The following is a 24,732-nucleotide window of genomic DNA, read 5'->3' as shown; positions in this document are numbered from 1 at the left end:
GTCTGGAGTCAGGGTGGGGTCCTGCTGGGGTATCTGGCCAGCCTGGGTGAGGGGCTGAGAGCCGTTTTCAGGCTGGTCAAGCCCCCCAGTGGGGACCCTCACCTCGTGGGAGTGTGGCCAGCCTAGGTGAGGGGCTGAGGGCTATTTTCAGGCTGGCCACAGCCCCTTCAGGGTGGGGGTCCCTGCTGGTGTGCCTGGCCAGCCTGGGTGAGGGGCTGATGGCTGTTTGCAGGCTGGCCAAGCCCCCAAGCAAGGACCCTCTCCCCATGAGGGTGTGGCCAGCATAGGTGAGTAGCTGATGGCTGTTTGCAGGCTGGCCACAGCCCCCAGTCCCCCAAGCTCCCAGTGGAGACTGGCTGGAAGCAGGTATCTTGGATTTATTTGTCTTCTATAATTGAAACTTTGTTACCATGAGCAGAGGCCATAGCTGGCTAGGGCAGGTGGGAAGCTTGGCTTCTTCCATTGCCCGGGCAACCAAGCCTCCTGCTTGCTCCAGCTCCGTGGCTGCTGGCTGCCATCTTGGTTGAGTTAATTTGCATATAGTCACTCTGATCGTCTGGTGGGCATGGCTTGGGGCATAGAGAAAGTACAGTCAATTAGCATGTTTGTCTTTTATTCATGTAGATTGCTTCAGTTACCAATTTTCACCTGTGATGTAGCTGGAAATGCCCTAGCTGGTTTGGCTCAATGGATAGAGTGTTGGCCTACAGACTGAAGGGTCCTGGATTCATCTCCAGTCAAGGGCACATGCCAAAGTTGGGGGCTCCATCCCCAGTGGGGGGGTGTGCAGGAAGCAGCCAATCAATGATTCTCTCTCATCACTGATGTTTCTCTCTCTCTCTCTTGCTCTCTCTCTCTCTGCCTCTTTCTTCCTCTCTGAAATCAATAAAATATATTTTTAAAAAATGTGACTGGAGCCGAAACCAGTTTGGCTCAGTGGATAGAGCGTCGGCTTGCGGACTGAAAGGTCCCAGGTTCGATTTCGGTCAAGGGCATGTACCTTGGTTGCGGGCACATCCCCAGTGGGGAGTGTGCAGGAGGCAGCTGGTCGATGTTTCTCTCTCATCGATGTTTCTAACTCTCTATCTCTCTCCTTTCCTCTCTGTAAAAACTCAATAAAATATATTAAAAACAAATCTTTAAAAAAAAAATGTGACTGGAAACATCACTACAAATCAAATCATATGTTCTCATTAAAATGATTTGAGCTGACCAAATACTTAGACTTAAACAAATCATTTATATGAGCACAATAGATTCTTAAGGCCAAGCTACAACATTTTTAACACATTGTATGCGGGAAACGTATTTATACGTTTTACGTTGACTGGTAGTAGAGCACGGGACACGTATTAATATGTTTTTTATAGACTAGCGGTAGAATGTGGGTAACGTATAAATACGTTTATTTTTATACTTTTTTATTGCTCTAAAGGGGTGCTAACATGCAGATATACGAATTCCAAAGGACAAAATTTGGGTCTCTAACACATACAATGGTGAATTATGTATGTACTTCCAGGTATAATGAATCTATTCACTTCCAGGTATAACAGTAATTTATTCAACTGCGTAGCCGTAGAGTCATCCCTTCACACAATTCTCTGCCTCACCACGCATTCAGTGCAATTCTAAGAAAAATAATTCAGTATACATTTTATAGTAAATCACAAAAAGTTTCATTGAAAAAAATATGTAAAAGTAAAGTTATTGTAATTTTACTGAATGTTGCCATTTGCGCAAAAAATTAGCAAAATTCGCCTGCGCCACCTGTTAGCGCGCGATAAAAACTACCCGCAAACAATGTGTTAAATTGTTCTATAAGAATCAAAAATAAAAAATTCTAAATTTCTGTCTATACAATGATACTACATAAAATGAAATCTATAACCGAATTAACACTTATAAATAACAATTTGCTAGTTATAACAAGCACTTAACTAGCAAAAATCTTGTTAGTAGTCTAAAAATTTGGAAGTTTTTTAGGTCTCTGAATAAAACAGCAATGAAAAGTATGCAAAAATAATTAAAAAAAAAAGTATGTGGAGAGATCTTTTTACTTACTTGGTAAATTTCCCTGTAATAAGACAATGGATTTAAAATCTTTACATTAAAGTTATTATAGCATTTTTCAAAAATAGTCTTTAGCTCTACATTTTGCCATGAAATAGCAAATCCATGCTTGGTAAATAATGAAATTTTTAAAACAATGTCAATAAAGATAAAATATAATGTTTACACTATACAATTTTATTGTTAAAATTTTATTTTAAGGGTAATTTACTTTTATTAGAAATAAAAGGAGAATAAAAAGAAAGGGAACTTATAGTTAGTTATGTGTTATCTCTTTATTTTAATAAACTCCCTTTGAAGGGAGCTCAAAGGAGTTAAGTAACTTGTTCAAGGTCATCAGACAAGCTAGAGGAAGAGTGATGCATTTGGTTTTGAACTTTTTTCCATCTGACTATAAATCCTGAGAATGTGAATGTGTGCCTCCCATGATGGTTCTCTCTTTTCCACATAAAGGTAAAGAAATGTGAAATTAATAGAAGTCTCAAGTGCAATTAGTGATGTTATCCTAATTTTGTTAAACTTATTCTATATTTCTATCTATTTTATCCCATAATAGATTTATCACTGCAAACCTCACCAACCCTTAACACTCTCCTATAGTAAGAAATTATTATTGTGTAGAAGCAGAATTGCTTTAGTTTCTCATACATATGTATTTTAAACCTAGGTTATGAATTACTACAATGGTGTGAGTGTGTGTGTATATATATGTATACCTGGTATACATGCACACATGTACATGTATATTTTACATTCTTAAATTAGGAAACAAAAACAGAGAGAACCTTTATCCTTTTTGAGTAATTTAAAATATATTGGAATGAGCACAATATTTAACAACTCTTATGTAAATTTTAATTTTAGTTAAAGAACACTTCTATATAATCATTTGTGGCATTTAAGAAACAGATAACACTCTGGTGAAAAGCAAAATTGACCTGCAAAAGGAGGAAGGGAATTAAAGCTTTAATTTTCAATCACTGACTTTTCAGAGCTTAGAGAAGTTTTTGAACAAAGGCCCAGTTTTAAGTCTATTCCCTTGGGACCATCCCACATAATTCAGGAATAATTAATGCAGATGGGAAGAAAGTTGCTGCAGTTTACAGAGGCAGTTATGCAGAGGAGAATGTTTAAGCCACTGCAGCCATGTGGAATCTGAGGTGCAATTAAGTCAGATCTACATCATTTGATCTCAGCTGCCTTTATTAGTCAGTGGCTACAAGATTGCTAACATAATTGCAATGAACTACTGGCTTGTGTATTTATCTCTTGAATTTTTCCTAATTGGATGTCACCTCCATGAAGGCATATGCCCGTCTTCCCTGACACAAAACCGAGCACATAGCTAGCCTGACATAAACCACTCTGTCCATTCCTAGCTTTATGTAGTCTAGCAGTTAAAGCTTGGGCTTTAGAAAAGGGCAGAACCAGGTTAAGATACTGGCACTCCACTTATGAGTTGTTATGGTCTTGGGCAGTCTTTGAACTCCTAGGCACTCAGCTTCCTTACCTGTGAAATGGGATAGTAATAGAATTTACCCCCATATGGTTCTTGAGAGAATTCAATGAAATAATGAATATAAAGCCCTTAGCACAAGATGTACACATAGGTAGTTCTCCATCACAACAGATCTTATCAGACTTTATTGTATAGCAAGTGTTGGAGTACTCATCTGCTTTTAAATTTTGTTGATATTAATCATCCGGCAGAGCCTGCTGCAAGGCACATATGCACCCTGTTACCAGTAACCATATTCTGATTTGGTAGGGTTGCAAGAAGGCTCAGAAATTAGCTTTATTTGTTTTTTTGTTTGTTTGTTTGTTTTTAACCCTCACTTGAGAGTGGAAGGGAGTGGGGAAGAGGGATAGAGAGGGAGAGAAAGAGAGAGAGAGAGAGAGAGAGAGAGAGAGAGAGACATTGACATGAGAGAGACACATTGTTTGATTGCCTCCTACTTGCACCCCTGACCAGGGGCCGGGGGTTGAACCTGCAACCAAGGTATGTGCCCTTGATAGGGAATTGAACCTGAGACCCTTAGGTCTGCGAGCCAACTAACCACTGAGCAAAACCGACCAGGACAAAAATGTGCATTTTTAACAGGCACCTGGGAGTAATTCTGATGTAGGAGTCTTTAGACCACCCTTGGAGAAGCACTGTTTTAGAAAGAGAATCCTCAATTTCCAGATTTCTGAAGAGATAGGCAAGCTAATCCTATATAATGAAGAGGTAGTATGCAAATTAACCCTCATGCCCTCACAAGATGGCTGCCTACGACCAGGCTGGCAGGGGGTGAGTGAGGGATGACCAAACGACTGAACAACAGGCTGCATGGGGCAACCAGGCCAGCGGGGGGTTTTGGGGGTGATCAGGCCAGTGGGGGGGCAGTTGAGGGCAAGCAGGCTGGCAGGGGGTAGCTGGGGGTGATTAGGCTGGCAGAGGGGGGCAGTTGGGGGTGATTAGGCCAGCACTCAGAGGGAATGAGGAACAATCAGCTTGGCAGAGGGTGGCATTTAGGGGCAACCAGGCAGGCAGGCAGGTGAGCAATTAGGAACCAGCGGTCCAGGATTGTGAGAGGGATGTCAAACTGCCGGTTTAGGCCCAATCCCCGGGATCGGGCCTAAACCGACAGTCGGACATCCCCTAAGGGGTCCCGGTTTGGAGAGGGTGCAGGCTGGGCTGAGGGGACAAACCCCACCGCCCGTGCACTAATTTTGTACACCAGGCCTCTAGCAGTCACATAATACTTTGACTCTCAGGGTTGGATAATGGAAGTAGAGGAAGAACTACCACCTTGGGGGAGGGGAGGATTGAATGGATTCATTAAAATTCCAGCCTGAATAGCCCACAAATTTTGTTATTTCCATATTCACCAGAGGCAGCTTTCTGATGTCCAGTCTGTCTTCTCAATTCTTTCCAACACTTTCCCTTAACAACAGACCCTGAAAGAGTGCTCATTTGCTTGCATGGGAAACTCTCTATCTTCCCAGAGATGTGGGGGGTAGGGTGGTTCATGAAAAACAAACCAAATAGTTGTAAGGGCAGTTAGAATGTCTCTGCTTTTTTAAATCAGTCTTTATCATGATTATTTTTATGCTGAGGGGCTCGTGTTTTTAAAAACTCAGATGATTTATTCCGTTAGCTTTTAGACCATACAGTGGTAAGCAAAAGTAGGTTTACAGTTGTTTGTATGTGAAACACGGAATTAATTATTGCATTACTATTGATTTCAGAGAGAAAGGAGGAGGGAGAAAGAGAAATAAAAACATCAATGATGAGAGAGAATCATTGATTGGCTGCCTCCTGCACATCCCACACCAGGGATTGAGCCTGCAACCTGGACATGTGCCCTGCTTCGGAATCAAACTGTGACCTCCTGGTTCATAGGTCAATGCTCAACCACTGAAGCATGCTGGCAAGCTGTATTATTTCCTATACGAACAATTGTAAGCCTACTTTTGCCCACCCTTCTATAATTGGAATGTAAATCTGGGAGACTAAAGTGCTTCCTTTTTTTCCAAATAAATCTTTCTAACATAAAAGTGCTGTAGATAAATTATATAAATGTAAATGTTCCTCTCACTATCCTAGACTAGCCCACGTCCCTAGACTCCCTGAGTTCTGTTCCCATCCTCCTGCTTCAGGTTTTCATTTGCAAATATGAGTGCTCCTAATGGCATATTAATCGCTATAGATCAACATAAAAGATTAGTTTCCCAATAGTTACTGAAAACCAGCTGAATACTAGCCTTTAAGGTATTTTTTTAAGAGACAAAAGGAAATAGAAAAAAAAAGTGCTTGAAACTCAAGGTGCCCTGAAATTGCATTTCTCTTACCAGCAGGTTCTCGGGCTTGATATCACGATGGACGATGTTCAGGCTATGCAGGTATTTGATGGCACTGGCCAGGTTGTACAGCATCCCACTGGCGTCTCGCTCAGTGTATTTGTTCGTGGAAGTAATGGCATCAAAGAGGTCTCCTCCCTGAGAAGAAAGCAGCAGGCAGAGCAGCACATTAGCAGATGGTCCAATGGAGCTGCCCTGAAGAAGGACTGATACATTATAAAGAACATCATGAATGCATGCAGGACCTTTGGGTTCCCAGGGCTTTCCCTGCCATTTTCCTTTCAAAGGCCCAGAGACTTTATGGTGATTTCTCTTTCCATTGCAAAAGCCATTTCCTCCAGAGCTCAAAGTAAGAAGCAGGGTGAGGACTCTTGCCCACCCCTGTGTAATTGCAATCTTTTCATGGACCTCAGCCAGCATGGAGGGGCAATGCAGGGTCTCCAGGGCAGAGGCTTTGTGACATCTGGGTGTCCTTGTGGTGTGTGGTACTTGCCTTATACCAACTCCCAGCAGAAGTTCAAATTCAAAATCCTACCACCCCAAATGAGAAACAGGTAATACTGCAAACCACACCCTCTACCCTGTGAAAATTACACACACACACACACACATACATAATTCCTTTCACTCTAGATTTAGCTCTCTTGGGGTGGTAGTAGTGTTTTCTTTTTTAATGGTGTCCTTTTTTGTAAGAAACAGAGAAAAGGACCAGAAACTGTCATCCCAAAAATGAGAAAGAAAGAGGGTGGAGAAATTTCAAAGAAAGTTTGCTAAGACCATTACTCACCTGAACTTTTGTTTCCCTGTTCCCTGTTAATTTATTGTTATTTGGTAAAACAATGATTTTAGGCTCCAATTTAGTTCCATTTATTTGAACCGGGTCAGAAAATGTGGAACTGATTTACTAGCAGTGTTTTCATCCTTCTTGCATCATACAATGCACCAAACAGCTGAGCATAGTCTCCAACTGTGCTCATCTGTTACCTGGCATGGTTGGGACTTAATTTTTGTTTTTAAATAGCAAAAGCAGGATATAGCACTCATAGCCTAACAGTTTTCAAATCTCTCTGTACGACCTGGCCTTATGTTGTTGCCCTGTACAATCTCTACTCAAGAGGCTCTCACTGTCCAGTCAGCCTCAAAAGTACCCAAAGTGTTGAAACACATGCATTTTTTTTTTCAAAATGAACACTTTCTTTCTGGACTTCCCGTTTCTCTCAAGGCAAGCCTGCTATGAATGGGCTTGCAAGTTGTTTCCATGCCACTCCAGGAGGTGGAGTTTCCACTGCTGTCTATGTGTGAGGCTGTATATGGTGGCCCACAATCACTCTACTTTTTTCTTAATTATCCAGGCTCCAGGCATCCTGTAATCTCATTTCCTCTTCATCCTCAACAAAGCAGTCAATAAAGTCAACCAACCCTTCCTTTAAGGCATGCCTGGTTCACATCCTTCTGAATGAATGTTTATCATCCCTGGGTTGTTGTGATGTGGCCAGGTAACCTGCACTGCCTCCATGGGCTCTGTACCCAAAGAACCCTGTGCACTGACTGCCACCTTCACAGATGATTATTGATATGGATTTTCTTTCTCTCTTCAAGGGATCAGCATTCCTTTCCCATAGCTCTCCATGTACTACCCCGACCTTCATTCTAACTTATCTAAACTCATCTCCTGTCACCTGGAGACATTCATGATCCCTGGTCACCAAAACAAGCCCAGATCACTCTGTACTCCAAAACCGTCCTCATTAGAACTCCCTTCCTGGAATGTCCCCTGTACTCCCTTTGTCTTTTTTTTTCTTTTATAAATATATTTTTTATTGATTTCAAAGAGAGGAAGGGAGAGGGAGAAAGAGACAGAAACATCAATGATGAGAGAGAATTATTGATTAGTGCTCTCCTGCATGACCCCCACTGGGGATTGAGCCCACAACCCGGATATGTGCCTCAATCAGGAATCCAACCATGACCTCCTGGTTCATACTTTGAAGCTCAACCACTGAGCCATGAGGCTGGCTTCCCTTTGTCTTTAACTCCTGTTGAATTCTTAGGGCCTGGCCACAGGGCCACCTTCCCCCACAAGGCTTGCCTTCCTCTGTGCACATAAGCAGTTTGCTCATGCACACTGCTACAGGCAATGGTATAAAGTCCTGATGTTAATAATTAGGGAATTTAATTTAATTTTTTTTAATCCTCACCGAAGGATATGCTTTTTTATTGATTTTAGAGAAAGAGTTAAGGAGAGAGAGAGGGAGAGGGGGAGTAAGGAGAGGAGAGAGAGAGAGAGAGAGAGAGATCAGGTTTTAACTGGGAATTGAGCCCGTGACCTTTGATATATAGGACAATGCTCCAACCAACTGAGCCATAGCCATCAAGGGCTGAATTTGACTTTTAATAATAGTTATTTCACTGTATTCTGCAATTCAGACCTGGTTTTTCTTATATCTGCATCACTCTTTAGCACACCACTGGACTCTTACAGTTTGAGAACCATGGCCCCAGCGAAATTTCTCAGGGGTCGAGCCTGGGATTGGCCTTAACTTCCAGACCTGACCTCACAGAAGTTCTGGGTCAGGTCAAATGTAAGGGTCTTACCTAATGGTACTCTACAGACACTCTCTGGCTTTGTGAGGCTGTCTTGGACACCAAGGGAAAGTTCACAAAGTCTGTTAAGGACACAAGGACCTCCTTAGTTATAGTCACCAGACTATATAATTGACATAACAAGTTTCCCCATAAAATGTGCTCTAAGCTCTTAAGCCTTTGCCTCTTTTATGTCACCTTCAAATTTAACTTAGTTGTAGCTGCCCAAAACTAGGTCAATGAGTTTTTGTGTATTTTTTTGCAAATAAAACTTTTTATTTCCACAACACAACATAACTTCCCTTTGCCCCAGGAATGTAAATTAACCTGGACCATCAAAGCACAAGACAAAGACTGATAAATGACAGAAGGCAAAGGATTACTAGAAAAATAGATGACACCCAAGGCTCTCCTCCTGGGGACCCAAATCCTGCTCCCATCAGGGTTCATCAAATAGAACCAAAGACATGAAGAGAGGATGGAAACTGACAAAAGGAACTCCACTGAACAAAGGGGAAAGGAGGTTGGCAGTTAAAAGGGTATAGTGAAATTTGCTCCTAAATTAAGTGCTGGAAAAAAAGGGTGAGAAATAATTTATTGGGGGTTGAAATGGTATGTAGTTTCAATCATGTCAACCATTCCAGATCTCTCATTGACGCTAAATCCTGGCTAGTCTATAGAGGTAGAAATTGGGGATAAAAGAAAGTTTAGAATCCCTCCTTCCCAGGAAAGTTGATGGTTTTTTATTATACAGCTATACTTTTTGCCAGCCTGCCTCCCCTCAAAAAGCTTCTAAATCGTTTAGCTAAAACTTGCATCAGAAAATAGAATTGCAATGGGGGTAGTCATGAGTCTTGCCCAAATAGTCCAGCCTGGGAACTGATATGAAGGTTGAAAAGCAGGGATGAGGAAAGGGAAGTTAATAAAATTAAATATCCCCTCCCCTACTCAAGCTCAAACCCTGGGTGGACAGGGAAAGAAGACCAGGAAGCTGTTATCAGGGACCCATGCGGACCTGATGGACAGATAGTAGCTGGAGGCCAGAAGGGTTCCTTAGACTCCTAGAGGGAGAAGCAAGGTCCTGGGGTCGAGGAAGAGCAGGAAGCAATGCAGTAACATTTTTTGGAGCTTTTGAGCCCCCAAACTTGGGCCACCCTCCACCACCACACGCTCCACCAGTGCTGATCACAGGGGCCCCTGAGAGTGTCAGGCTGATCAATTTTTAATAGCACACAGGAGGGCAACAGGAATTATTTGAAGTTTTTTTTTTTTTTTTATCTCAGAAGTAACATCATTATAAAAATACTATCCCTGGTGCTCGAAAAAGTATAATTTCCAATGTTGGTAACCACCAAACTTTATTTGGCTATACAGTGCCAATACAAAAATCTTCTGGCTAAATGAAATCAACCTTTAGTTGTTGGAATAACCATTTAATATTTTTATCTCCCTCAGCCTCAAATGTGACAAAATCTTGTGTTAATGCAAACAAGCCCTCTGTAAGAAACAAGTTCTAACCTGAAATAGAAAAAATAGGCTCCATCTATAAATATAAATAACTATTAAGTTGAAAAAATACCAATATATCTAAAGTAAAGCAACTTTGAACAATGAAAATTTAAAGGTTCTAGAATGAACATTTTCTTACATACTAACAGGTTAGTTTATTAAATGCTTTATTTGTCTTAAATCTTTACAAAAGAAAATCCCATATACCACAGTGCTGATCTCTGCTACCAGCTCAGTGTGTGATTCTAGGCTCTCTCTGATGGTGCACACATTTGATGCAGAAGGTGGTGCGACTAATTTACGACACTTCACAACTAAAGTAGAAATTACTTACACCATCAATTAGGTTAACACAATACAAAAGACTTGAGAAAAATACAACTTGAGAAAAAATATAACTACATGAAAACTAAACATTCAATATTTAGTCTAATTACTAAAAATTTCACATATGGAAGTAGAGGAAATAGGCAAGTCATCTTTCATTTACATGCAATCATTATCAACATTTAGCCATTTCTATATCCTATGGTTTAATAGAATAAAAATATAGTTATGTGACAGGATGAGATGGCAACGTTCACTGAAAGGTGGTAGACTATTTACATTATTGTTAGGACTATGCTATTTTTCCATTATGTTGGTAACTAAAGCTTAAAGCTTGTTTTTATAGAAATGGGTAACACATTTGGATGTAATTCATGAAAAGTGAACAATTTCTACTATAACAATAACAACAATGATCATATTGGTATCTAATACTTTCTGTGTCACACAAACTTATGGGAGCCATTCCTCTTATCCCCACAATATCACTCCTAGGTAAGTACTACTATTTCCATATAAGGGAACTGAAACACAGAGAGGTATCTCAAGGTCAGGGAACTATTTAGGTAAAGGCTGGGATTTGAACTTTTCTGGTATAATTCTAATTAATAATCTTAACCATGATGCTAATGTATTGAAATGAGAGGCTGAATATTGATGAAAGGAAATAAAGAACTGTATGATAGAGAAAAGTGTGATTGCTTGAACAGGTTTATTTCTTTTCCCAAAATACACACCTTTACCAATTCCATAACAAGATACAGTTCAGTTGGCACATCCATCTCTTCAATCAGAAGAACAATATTGGGATGCTTCACTCTTCTTAAGATAGACACCTCGCTCTGGATCATGTGCTCCTGTCCAAAGGAGAAGTGATCTTAATCAATACTCACATCCAAACATGGGAGAAGCTAACTCAACATGAGAAAAACTCTACTATGTGAAGTTCAAGGGACATGTATTTTGGTCAAATATAATGAGTATATCTTAGATTCTGATACTCAGATAGCCTAGAATTGTCAAAAGATATTGAAGGTTTTTAGATGATGCTTGTAATTTCAGAACCCATCACAATAACTATAAGTTCATGTAGAAGGAACGAAAGAAAATTAAGATCACAAAAGTAATGGGGAAAAGTAAACAAATAAGCAAATAAAGATAAGAAACAAAAATAACATCAAACCATTTTAGCTAACTTTTATTCCAGGACTATTTATAAAATAAAGTTATAATCTAATTAGTATATAACTTTCTATTCCACCAAAATGCAACAAATGGGGGTGAATTTATGTTTATTTAGGAGCTGAGCTTTGTTCCTTTCTATCCCCTGAATACCTGTATTTTCATAAGAATAAACTTTATACATACTTTGCCTCGACATTTGCTTTTCTTGATAATTTTCAGAGCATACTCCCTAGCAGTTGACCTGCAAAGAGAGAGATTTAAAAAAAAAAAAACAAAAATTAATTTCAGATATATTAAATCATCTTGTTAAGGATTTATATCTTATCCCATCCACCTTGAATCATGGTATAAATATTCCCATTGACCCCTTCTAGCCCACACGCACATTGTCTGTGACCATGGGTTAAGCATATATGCATATAAGTTCTTTGGTTCTTTTCCCACCCATCCACTTATCCTTACCTTCCCTCTGAGATTTAAAAGAAATATTTAAACTTTCAGGGATTGAGCATAAAGACAACAAATATGCTAGCATAGAAACATTGTGAGCTGTTCATGTGGCCATACCTGTAATGAAACCACTACTATCACTACTGGCTTGCATAACTCCTGCTCCTGCCCAGCCCTCTGAAGTGATGTGATTAGAATGTAAAACAGATGTGAGTTTCTGCCTTTCCTCTTTTCAGTTTCCCTTGAGATTATCTTTCTATGAAGTATGGCTCATATGATCACACTGAAAACTCTATAAAGAAGCAGTTCACACTCTTTAGACTTTGGTTCAGGGTACAAGCCGATAAGGTTTGCTAGAGAATTCATGGATAACATGTTCAAGGTGTAGAAAGGGATACAACTGTTATCTGAGCTTTCTGTAACCTTCTGGGCCTTTTATGGCTGTCTCATTTCCCAGAAATAAAATGGAGTCAAGTTCAACTCACTTTCCCAAAGCTACACTGCAGTGTTAAAAGCAGGACTCTGAGCTTTTGGGGTCTCTGCTTTACATATATCCCAACCGATACTGCCCCGGTTCCATGATGGGATTGGGAGGGAGTGTTTAGCCATACCTTTAAATAGCTTCCTAACTTGTGTTAACATTTCTAAGATACTGAAGTGCAAAACAACACATATTTATTGTCAAAGGACACAATGCATATTTAATAATCCATGATAAACCACTACTTCACAAGCAATGTCATTTCATTTCTGGTGGGAAACCAAGACAGCCTAGCCTCTCCTATTCAGATAAAAGCCAATTTTAGGAATCCAAATGAATACAGTGAGTGAGATTCATAAAGAACAAACTTTTAAAATAGGGTTTTAAAATCTCCATTACAAAAAATGAAAGATGGCAGCGGGGGAGGAGAGGAGGGTTCCCAGTTATATGGTTAGAGCAAGAGAGTGATTTTCTATAACCAGATTAAGAGGCCAGACATTAAAAATGTGTTTCAAGGGCATTTTAGAAACCAATCTCGTCATTTGCTTCTAAAAATGCTACTTCCACTCCACTTCCAGTCCCCTGCATAATGCTGACTTACAGAAAACAATAAATATTGACCAAATTGTTGTAATTATATCTGGTGAATAAAACCAGAATAAAATAATCACTCTGAAGCCCATTTTCTCCACTAGAGGGCTTTTCAGTTCAGATGTGAGAAGCTAAACCCCTCTGCCTCAGGGAGGCTCTTCTGCAGAGATGCAGGGTGTCTAGAGGAAATCAAATTGCTCCAGCCTCATGAATAAAAGGATTAAGAGGCCCAAAGTCGATGTTGATTCTTCAGGCCCACAGCTGAACAGAGGGTCCATATGGAGAAAGCATGAGCTGGCCTTGGCTAAATGCTGGGCTTAGGTGTTCAATGTCCCCAAACAAACACCAGAACATCAGCAAGGTTATGGTGTAGGGGTGGAGAAAAAGCACCTGTCGGTAAGAGGGAAAATGAAAGATTTATTGATAGAAATTTCAAATGTGTGGTCAAACAATAAATGAGAAAGAGAAATGATTCACATACAAAGGGATTCCTCACATCATAGGAGAATTGGGGGCTCTTTAGGTAGCCTCCTCTTACAATGCTTCTGGAGACTTTGTTTTGCAAATTTAAGAAAACTGAATCAAGAGGAAAACTAAAAGCTGAAGTACTGCTGGATTCTGCTTTTCATGAGTCACTATAAAAATATGATAACACAAATCTGAGATTAGAATCCATGAGCAATTTCTTATCTGGTTTAAAAGGTTCCATTTGGTGGTAGGCAAATCTGGACTCTTGGAACTGGCTGCTTTAATAAAAGCCAGCAGTCCAAGAGAGGGAGGCTGGAACTGACACTTCCATTCCCATTCAGTGCCTCTACAAAGTGGATGGATGGACAGAACAGTGCTGGTGAGGAGGGGGGATTTCACTATTTTTGCCATTTCATCCTCTATTTTCCTGGAATGAGGAACATTAAAGTTCTCAAAGCAAAGGGCTGGTATGGGATCCAGGAAGACTGAATCTCTTCTATCGCCAGAAATGCAAAGAGCAGGATGCCCAGGGAGGAAGCTGGTGTATTCCCTCCCAGGACTCCAAGCACTCCAGTTATGTCTGAGTCTACAGCTGTGTGGGAAATACGTACAAGCCTAGGATATAGTGGTCCCAGCGTTTAATAGGAAAAAGGACCTAATGGGTTCACTACACAGAATCTCACACAATAGGATTAAACACTCAATTAGATTTACCCATCCTATATAATAAAAGTCTAATATGCAAATCAACTGAACAGCAGAACGACTGGTCGCTATGATGCCACTGACCACCAGGGGGCAGACGCTCATGCAGGAGCTGCCCCCTAGTGGTCAGTGCACTCCCACAGAGGGAGCGCTGCTCAGCCAGAAGCCAGGCTCACGGCTGGCAAGCACAGCGGCAGTAGCAGGAGCCACTCCCACCTCCTTGGTGGCAGCACTAACTGCCAACTTCAGTTGGACATCCCTCGAGGGTTCCTGGACTCCGAGAGGCCACAGGCCATGCTGAGGGACCCTGCGAGTGCACGAATCTCATGCACTGGGCTTCTAGTATTTTATATCAGACAATGAGCTTCAAATTTTTCTCTTGATTCCTTGAGGGAAGAACTATAAAGTCATAGTAAAATCCTTATTACTGAAAGTACATGTTTAGAGGAGAGTACCTGAGACTGGAAAATGAGTCTAAAAAAGGTGTTAGGACTAAATGTATACCATAAAAATTTAACTGCTTGCTTTAAGTTGGTAAGTGAAAACACTTGTAAAGACATAAAACTTTAAATAAAGTATCTGCCTTCCCACATATATTAAACCAGGGGTCCTCAAACTATGGCCTGTGGGCCACATGCAAATACAAATATTGTATTTGTTCCCATTTTGTTTTTTTACTTCAAAATAAGATATGTGCAGTGTGCATAGGAATTTGTTCATAGTTTTTTTTAAAACTATAGTCCGGCCCTCCAACGGTCTAGGGACAGTGCAGGATCTAGATCTCTTACTAATCTCACCGTGATTTAGGCCAACGGTCCTTGACTACGTGCCAGGCACTGTTCTTGGTGCAAAGAACCCAGAGAGAAAAAGGATCTTGTTTCAAGATGTCAGGTGGCATGATGCTGTTTATAGAAAACCCTAAAGACTCCACCAAAAAAACTGTTAGAAACAATAAACAAATACAGTAAATTTGCAGGATATAAAATTAGTGTATAAAAATCCACTGCTTTCCTATGTACTAACAAGTTTCTGAAACTTCAGAAAATGAAATGAAATAAAGAATTCCTTTTGCAATTGCAACCAAAAGAGAAACAGAGGATGTGAAGGACCTATATACTGAAAACTACAAAGCATTACTAAAAGAGATTGAAAAAGACACAACGATGCCCTGGCTGGTTGTGCTCAGTGATTAAACCAGGGGTCCTCAAACTATGGCCTGTGGGCCACATGCAAATACAAATATTGTATTTGTTCCCATTTTGTTTTTTTACTTCAAAATAAGATATGTGCAGTGTGCATAGGAATTTGTTCATAGTTTTTTTTAAAACTATAGTCCGGCCCTCCAACGGTCTGAGGGACAGTGAACTGGCCCTCTGTTTAAAAAGTTTGAGGACCCCTGTACTAAACTCTGAGGATGTCCCTATGTAATTATTCAGCAAGCAATTATAAGCATGATGCTTTGGTGGCTACAGAGATGAGTGAGACCTGGTGCTTGTCCCCATGGAGTCTATAGTTTGGTATATTGAAAATACTAAATACCCGCATTTCTGATGAAACTTCAGGCCATTTTCTTGCTTGTTCCTGAAATTATATGCTTGACCTATTCTGGAATTATAAAACCCTTGAATGCCACAGCAAAAGCAGCACCTGCCTCAGCACAGACTTTGTTTTCCTCCAGGTCTGTGGAAACTCAATTTAAAGGCCCCCTTCCTATTTAGTTTGACCCAAGGTTAGAGCCTGAACTACTGGAATGAAATTTCCAAATTTTGCCAACTTGAACTAAATCTAATTTTTAATGTTTGTGCTAAAAAATGGCTTGGAGAAAGCTGTCTTATTTAATTTAGTGATTCTCAACTCCAGCCAGCCTACTCCCATCCCCCTTCCTCACCCAGAGGGCAGAAGAATGCTTAAGAAAGGAGAATGGGCTGACAAGGATGGGCCTGCCCTGTTCTAAAGTGTTTTTTGTTGTTGTTTGCTGTGTTTTGAAAGTTTTTAAAAATATGTGGAAAACTAATAACAGCTTCTTAATCATTTTTCTACCCCAGCATTTATTGACTTGCATAGTAAGTTTTTGTTTTTGGGCAGGTTCTCCTGGAGAGGGGCTGTCTTGTCTCTCTTTGGAGCCTATAATTGCCCAGCACAGGCCTGAATTAATAGCTCCAGATATGTTAATCAAGTTGTGGAAACTCCAGAGGATGGTGGCAGTGAGGACAATGACAGGAAGACCCATTAGCAAAGAGGGTTAGTAAACATCACACTTTGTTTATCAGGTAATAATACTAAAGCTACATCTCAGTCTCCTTAATAAGTGTGTGTTGGGGGGCGGGGGGGGGGGTAGGAAGGGTGCTGTCAAGATGAGAGAGCTGAGGCATCCCGGATCTAAAATCTCCAGAGTGGAGTTTTATTTTGAATGTGAACATGGGTGCCAGAGCATCCTCAGGAAAGAAAGAACACTATAAGCTTCTTCACCCTGACTCATTTTCCCAATCCATCCCACTTCATCAGAAAATGCCTTCAAATTATAGGTATATAGTTCTTGAGTTCTTGAGCATTCTGAAGATTTTTGAGGTGGATGCAACCCATTTTGGTGAAACTCCAGTCTCAGTTCTTTTGGGTGGGTTTGAGTCTGATCACATTCATTCTAAAGCCAATAGTTTTGTTGTGCAGTTCTTCAGGCTTATAGGTGAAGAGGAAAGAGAAGGAATCATGAGCAGCTAGAATTTTAATAGAGTTCTGAGGCTTACATTACTAAAATCCATGCAGTGCAGGTGAGGAAGAGGCCCAAGAACCACCTGAGAGACCATCACTGCTCATGACTGCATCACTTGTGTGGTAATTAGTCCACACAGGGCCAGGAGAGCCAGAGGTGAGGACACCTCATTGTGAGCCCTCTACCTGTGCTCTGACCTCTTGTAGTGCTTCTCAGCTCTTTGACTTTTCTCTGCGGCTTCAAAATGTTTCAGAAAACAGCTTCAGAATAAAGCACCTCTCAATCCACCAACTCTTTTAGCATGTCCTGTGGCCTACTGGAGAATAGGCAGAAACCTAGGTGGACCTGGCAGGCACTATCAAAAGACATGCTGGCATGGGATTGTGGAAATAAAGGACAGTGTGGCACTATTATTGCATCCATTGTTGTAGGAAAATCTTCCCTGTGACCACATATTATTAACAGAAGAGAGACATACTGGTTCTTGTTAATACAATATGGCAGAATGTACCCGCAAGCAATGTGTGCCTTAGCTTGCTTTTATTTTCTTAGACCTCTGGGAAGTATTTTTAAAAATGTTTCATGATACATCTGGGGAGAGAGGGCACATGCTACATGTCCTCATTCACTGGAGAGGAATACTAACACTTTTTTGGGTAATCTGGTGTTTAGACTTTGAAGGTTCACACAATGAGACCCAAGATGTGAACTTATGCAAAATAAACAATTCAAACTAAAAAGAAATAAATGAATTCTAGATGGAAAAATGAGAAATTTCTACTGTGGGAAGACCAGTACTGTTAAACTAAGATGCCATCCTGATCCATGTACCAGGTAGGACAAAAAACACATGGCCACAACAAATGATGAACCCTGGCAAATAACTAGACACTCCATAGTTGAAGGGTATGGCAATCTGCTAACAATGGGATTTTCTGCTACAGTGGAAATAAGAGTTTTATAATTAGTAAAAGTATACACGAAATTATTAAGCACACACACATTCATCCATTACCTTATGAATGGCTCACCAGATTTGATTTCTGTCCTTTTTGCATAGGACAAATGTAGTATGTATGACTTTGGCTCAGCTAAACCATATTCTTGTGGGAGCTCCCTGGATGGAAGCAATGGAGTAGAGTGGTCAAAAGTAGGGGTTTCAGAGCTGGGTTCAGATTTATGCCTTGCTAAGTACTTACTAGATAAGTGATCTTGGGCATATAACTTCTCCAGGCTTTCTTTGTATAAAATAGAAACAATACTGATGCTGTGAAATTATGATAATTAAATGAAATATCATAAGTTAAGGGCCTTGTACATGGTTTTTGTTCAATAAACAGTGGTTACTCCTGTTTTTTTGTGTGTGTTTTTTTTTAATGTGTGGGGCCCAGGAAAGTAATGGGACATTTTCTATATTTGGCAGAAACCCAACAATGGCTTTATGTTGAGGATGGGGGAATGAGAGGGAAAAAAAGGAGAAAAAGTGACCTTGCAGTAGCAACTCAAGGATTTTCTAAACTACTAATTATTATTCATGTCTTCCCTCACAAAGAGTGGTTGCTCTAGTGTGTGCTGTAACTGATGGAAAAATCTTGGCCCAGTTGGTGTGTAGAGTGGAGCAAAGTTTAAGATCCAATGTTGGAGGGTAGCTTCATGAGGGCACCACTGCCTTAGTCAAAGAAGCATTTTCCAAAGAATAGCAAAGGTTTCACAGATAAAATCAGTGGCTATTACTCAAATTAAGGATGCTCCTGGTGTATGAGGCCCTGTGTAGACTTTCAGCTTTAATGTGCTTCTAAGTCAGAGCCCTTGGAAGAAGACCAAGTTCTGGCTCTTATAGGCTAAAGCTTCTAGTCCAAGGCCTTCTCTCTGAAAGGGAGTGTAGCATGAAGGAGCATTGTTCTCACACAGTGCTGAAGAACTAGTTGGGTGTCCAGCCCCAAGGGGTGGGGGAGGGTGGGAGGGAGAGAGATGAATAACAGGGGAAGCCTGCACACCCAGGTGAGCCCCAAGGAAGCCAGCGGACTTGCTGTCTCTAGGAATAAGGCAATTCCCCCCTGACATTTCAACACTCAACTCACCCAGCTCTGAAAAAAAGCTGCTGGCTTCAGGTAAGCAACAAATTCCAATCTCATGCTGAGCTTAGAGTTTGAGGCCACTGTGATTGGGCTATAGCTTTATTAGTTGTCACTTCCCCATCTAGTAGCCACCAACTACTGTCCTTGATTAGGTATTGAGATCCCACAGATAAATCTTTCACCCTAAACTTTTCCCTTTGCTCACAAGAGTACCTGGCTCATTCGCTATAAAACATTTTAATTCACTAAATACCATTTTGCTGGGATCAGTACATAATACATTTTAAAGCTTTACAAGGTTATTATATTTAATTTTATGATTGTACAATATACTTAGAAGAACAATGGACCTCTATAAAATGTCTCAAAAAAAAGTGTAACCCTGGCCAGGTGGCTTAGTTGGTTGGAGTGTCATCCCATATACCAAAAGGTTGTGGGTTCAATTTCCTTTAGGGTATGTACAGGAGGCAACTGATGGATATTTCTCTCTCACGTTGATGTTACTTTCTCTCTCTTGAATTTTCTCCCTTCCCATCTCTCTAAAAAGTCAATAAGGCATATCCTCAGGTGAGGATTTTAAAAAGTGTAGAAAAACTATTCAATATGTATATATATTTAATATATTTTCAGGACTTACCTGAAAAACCTGGTAAAGTCTTGCTGAGTATATTAAAAAGAAAAATGAAAGTCCTTAATTTATAGATCATCTCCAGGAATCACTACACTTCTCAAATCTGTTGTTAAATGGGCTTTCTTTCTTTAATTTTTTTTTTACATCTGAAGTTGAAGCATTAACCAAGTCCATATGTGCTACAGACTGCAAATAAAGGCACAATTTTGGAAAATACAATGCCAAATGTTTTCTTTAAAGTTGGATGCAAATGATCTCTTCCTCACCTTTCTACACATTCCTTGACAACAGCAAAATTTCCATCTCCTATTGTCCTTCCAACTTTATATCGTTCTGTTATTGTGGCTGGAATCTGGAAGCCTTCCTCCGACACTTCTGAAAGAATCATTAGTATGTTTTTATTGGTAGAAAAGAGAACACAGATGTTGCACAAAGGAGACATTTAGAAGTATCATCTAATAGACTGAAACTGATAAAGAATCAATCGGTCATTTTTTGGACTGTGAGGGCAGCCCCCTCTGCTGACATTGTATAGTCAACAGCTTTACTAAGTTTACAAATGGTAAACAAAAAGGAAACATAAATGTACGAGGTCCACTCCCACATATGTAAGAGCAACTTATGCTTTCTGCTGCAGTTGGGCTCCTGAAGAGGAAATTTTACTCTTTTTATTTTATGTCAATTTGATCAATAGCATTGACTGCATACCCACTGTGTGCAGAGAAATTACCTTTCTAAGTATGGCTGAAGAGGAAAATGCAGTTAGTTCATAAGGGACTCTGGGTTGCCTGACATTGTACATGAAAATGCCTTCTATGTGCACACTTATCATTACTACATCCTAAAGTGGAGATCTCCGTAAAATTCCATATGAACTCAGCCCTGATTGCCACTCCTCCACCATAGTAGTGAGCAGATTTTAGACGTAGTTCTCACCAGCAACCTGCATAGCAGATGTTGAATTAAAATCGCAATACCTATTACATCTGTGAACAGAAAAGTTTTGTAGTTTCAATTATGTTAGTGCCACTAACACAACACATTTTCCCTCTTAAAATGTATTTTGAAATATTTTACAAATGCCTAATAATGCTTTAAATATCTAAGGCCATAAAACTAAATAAGCCACACTTAGGTCACATAAATATGCTGGATAACCTTTAACATCTTAGGGGTGTAAAAGTCTTTTATAACTGGGCTCTAAAATTTACATGCTTTAAAGTTATAAATCCAAGCTCCCCTCAGGCAACCTGAATACAAAATGTGATGGAAGCCTAGTGTGCATTCTAAATGTGCTCCTATTTAAACTGAGGCTAAACATTTCTTCTTAAAACAAAATTAAAACATTAGATGGTAAATGTGCTTTCTTGAGTTTTATGTTCTCACTTAATCTGTAATGTTAGGAAACAACAAATGGAAACTCAAAATTATTAGACCTTTATTCTGGTTTTGTGGTAAACTCAATCTGCACTACCCTGGATTCTAGGGTGGATGGAATTTCTGGAGAATGTTGTACAAATGGAGGACATGTGCGTCTACTACTTCTATACTACACATTTATTTCTGCAGTCTCTTCACCTCTTTATAAGTGACATTTTACTCAATCCACTAGAAGCTATCACAGTGGCTTCTAAAATAAAGTGAAAGCCAGAGCCAGTTAAACCCCTCACACCTATCATATCACCCACAAAGAAGTCAACAATTTTGTCTTTGTTTAAAAGACTCAGCCTGGGTGTTGGTGTTTGTTTTTTTGTTTTTGTTTTGCTTTGCTTTGTTTTGTTTTTAATCTACTCCATAGGAATTAGAGGAGATGGTTGGAGAAGTTTCAAATCCACTACAAAGTATCTTAATTTATAAAACATCCCTCAGATGACATGGTTTTAAGGCTCTTTACTACATGAGTAATAAAAGTAAATATCCTTGGCTGTTGGATGGGGAATCCAAGGTACTTCTGTCCTTCCCTTAGTGGGAGCATCACTTAGGCACCCATCTGGAGCACAAAGTTTGGAATATTTTTCCCCTGACTATTGGTAAAATGTATCTGTTAGTCTTTTGCCTAAGAAGACTTAGCCAAAGGCTTAGCCAAGGACCTTTAAGTAAATATAACACATTGGAACAAAAGAGACTTCTGAATGGCTAAATTTCATACTTCTGGGGAAAAAAGTCTGATATTTCATGGTAGTTGAGAAATAATTCTTGTGTAAACCTGCTATCTCACTTAATATAATTAAAGTGCTCCCACCCCCTACTGCCCAAAGGTACTCTTTTGGGAAAATTAAGTAATATAATTTAAAACAAATAAGAGTTCATGAATTTTATTTTATTTTTAAGTTTATTTTTATTGTTTATAATATTAGAGATATCCCTTATTTTCCTCCTTTAGCCTCCCTCCACCTGGCTCCTGCCCAACCCCAGACCTTCACTACCCTATTATCTGTGTCCATGGACAATGCTTATATGCATATAAGTTCTTTGGTTAATTTCTTCCTGCTCTCCCTCCCCCTAATTTCCTTCCCCCTGAGATTTGTCAGTCTGTTCCATGTTTCAATGCCTCTGGTTCTATTTTATTCATCAGTTTATTTTGTTCATTAGATTTCACATATAAGTGAGATTATGTGATACTTGTCTTTCTCTTACCAGGTTATTTCACTTAGCATAATACTCTCCAGGTTCCTCCATGCTGTCTCAAAGAGTAATAGATCCTTCTCTTTTACAGTTGCATAGTATTCCATTGTGTAAATGTACAACAGCTTTTTTAATCCACTCATGATGGGCACTTGGGCTGTTTCCAGATCTTAGATATTGTAAACACTGTTGTTATGAACATAAGAGTGCATATATTCTTACTGCTTGGTGTTTTGGGTTTCTTCAGATACATACCCACAAATGGAATGACTGGGTCATAAGGCAGTTCCACTTTTAATGTTTTTTAATCACTCCTAATATATAACAAATAAATAAAAATACAAATAAACAAATAAAGGGGGTTTATTCTTTAACAGTAATTTGATCATATCAGTTTCATACTTTTCTGAATACCTTCCCATAATTGATTTGAGCCTGTTAACCCAAGGAAGGAAACAGGAGTGTATTATAACCTTTATTTTACAGAGGAGGAACTAAGATATGGAAAGTTAAAAAAGCTTTCCCAAAACAATCCAGTGAATTAGTGAAAAGGTCAGTTCTGGATCCAGGTCACTTGACCACATCACAGAAAAATTCTAAAGTGAATTAGGTCAAGGCACAAAGAGTATTTTTGCAATTATCATAAATTAATTCTTTTTGTAAGCAGGGCTATAACAGTCAATCAAGAGAGTATACTGTAAAAAAAGAAGGATCTCTTACCCTTTGAGACAAAATGGAGGGACCTGAAGAATATTATGTTAAGTGAAATAAACCAATCAAAGGAAGACAAGTATCATACAATCTCACTTATATGATAAGTGAGTGCAGAGTGCCTAGTCCCCAGGGGCTGTGGAATCTAATGAACACCATGACCTGACAAACAAAATAGATCCAGAGGCATGGAACATGGAACAGACTGATGAATCTCAAAGAGAAGAGGGGCCGGGGTGAGGGGTGGAAAGAGGTTAACCAAATAACTTATTATGCATATATGCATAGCCCATGGACATAGACAATAGTATAGTAGGCCTGGTTGGGGAGAGAGTGGTGGGTGGAGGGGGTCAATGGGATCTAAAAGGGGACATCTGTAATACTTTCAACAATAAATATTAATTTTTAACAAAGAGAGCGTATACTAAATTTGAAAAGAATTCAGAAAAACAAAAGCAGAAATTACCCCCATTTATTTCCAAAGCTGACCTTCTTAGGATACTTACAGACTCAGAGGACATGAAACATTCCAAATTAGGTTGATTTCCTCTTCCTGTTCCCACAGAGTAGATATGATCCCAAGTGGGAGTCATACTCAATTCTATCCCCTTGCTATTGACCCTTATGAGCTGCTTCAGGCTTGCCCATTTTATTCTGCTTGAGAAGTTACAGTTTCTGGAGTAAATTTAGCCAACCTATCCTCTGCCCCCTGTCCAAGCTGAGCCTTTTCCTCAGACACCAAGTCCCAAGCTCACCACCTTCTCCGGATCCATCATTCTCATCCATCGAGCTGCATACTTTGGTAGACGCAAGTGAAGTAGAGGAACCGCCATGCTGAGAGCTCTGTCAGGGAACAGACACAGAAGGAAAGCTGCAGTCAGAGTGCAGAGTGCCCAAGGGCTGTGCCGGGTCCCCAGGGGCTGTACCCAGCCCAGAGTCCCTGGAAGTAGCTGCACTCACTCCTACGGAGGACTCAGTCTGAACATTCAGAAAGGGAGGACTTGACTATTCAACTAGGACTACATCTCCTCCCTTCCCTGTTAACCAATAATGACTCTGTTAGGCTAATCATCATCAAATTGGATGTTTCATGGCTTTTTGTTCCTTTTATTAAGAATTAACATTCTTTAACTTACTGTTTCAATTTGTCAAATTTGAGGCATCTCACCTTACTTTTCCACAGTCTATCTGCATACAAGCCTCAAATACATCACCATTCTGATTTCATTGAGTATTTTCTTACTCTTATCTCAGAAATTTTTTCTCTTCAATTTGTTTTATGAAATAGCTTAGAAAAAGTATTCAGCCTTACCACATCCTTGGAGAAAGGTCAAAGGGTGGACTTGTTAATTGCACTTGGAGATGAAGACACAAGCACTTAGCAGGTTATCAATATGTTAGATGTTACACAACAAGTATGAGGCATAGACAGGAATAAACAGCTACGCCGGGTGATTTATTGTATTTTTGGTGTATTTTGACCCAAGATCCATGAGAGCAGACAGGGTAACAACTATAGTAGAAAGCTTATAGGATGCAACAATACCATATTTAATACTATGATCAGCAATGGGGCAGAATTTTAACAATGAAGGTTTCCTCTCTGCATCTATTCCTTAAGGAAACGATTTGCACATTTCAATGCTACTTCTAGATAGTGAATGCAGCTTGTCCTAAAAGACCTTCCTTCTGTTTCCCTGGGTTTATTCACTTGGTTGGCCTGATGGGAGCAGGAGGCGGTGAGGGGTTGGCATTGGCTCAT

At 39.8% G+C, this 24,732-nt stretch overlaps 1 protein-coding gene across 4 annotated transcripts in view; it reads right to left on the bottom strand.

Moving 5' to 3' along the window:
• DCLK1 (doublecortin like kinase 1) overlaps nt 1-24,732 on the bottom strand; it is a 112,449-nt gene that overhangs the window by 65,979 nt on the left and 21,738 nt on the right. For 2 of the 4 annotated variants that reach the window (XM_006760367.2, XM_006760366.2), the window contains exons 3-7: nt 23,729-23,813; nt 19,901-20,009; nt 11,704-11,761; nt 11,073-11,192; nt 5,908-6,054 (exon numbers count right to left, since the gene is read on the bottom strand). In XM_006760367.2, the coding sequence (XP_006760430.1) occupies nt 5,908-6,054; nt 11,073-11,192; nt 11,704-11,761; nt 19,901-20,009; nt 23,729-23,813 (519 nt within the window). Of the gene's footprint in view, nt 1-5,907; nt 6,055-11,072; nt 11,193-11,703; nt 11,762-19,900; nt 20,010-23,725; nt 23,814-24,732 lie in introns of all 4 variants that reach the window. The other 2 variants (XM_015561788.1, XM_015561787.1) reach the window with 1 other exon arrangement.

Source organism: Myotis davidii, unplaced genomic scaffold, assembly GCF_000327345.1.
Source record: "Myotis davidii unplaced genomic scaffold, ASM32734v1 scaffold1337, whole genome shotgun sequence".
In the NCBI taxonomy this organism is placed as follows: Eukaryota; Metazoa; Chordata; class Mammalia; order Chiroptera; family Vespertilionidae; genus Myotis; species Myotis davidii.
This window is presented reverse-complemented; position numbering and strand designations above follow the sequence as displayed.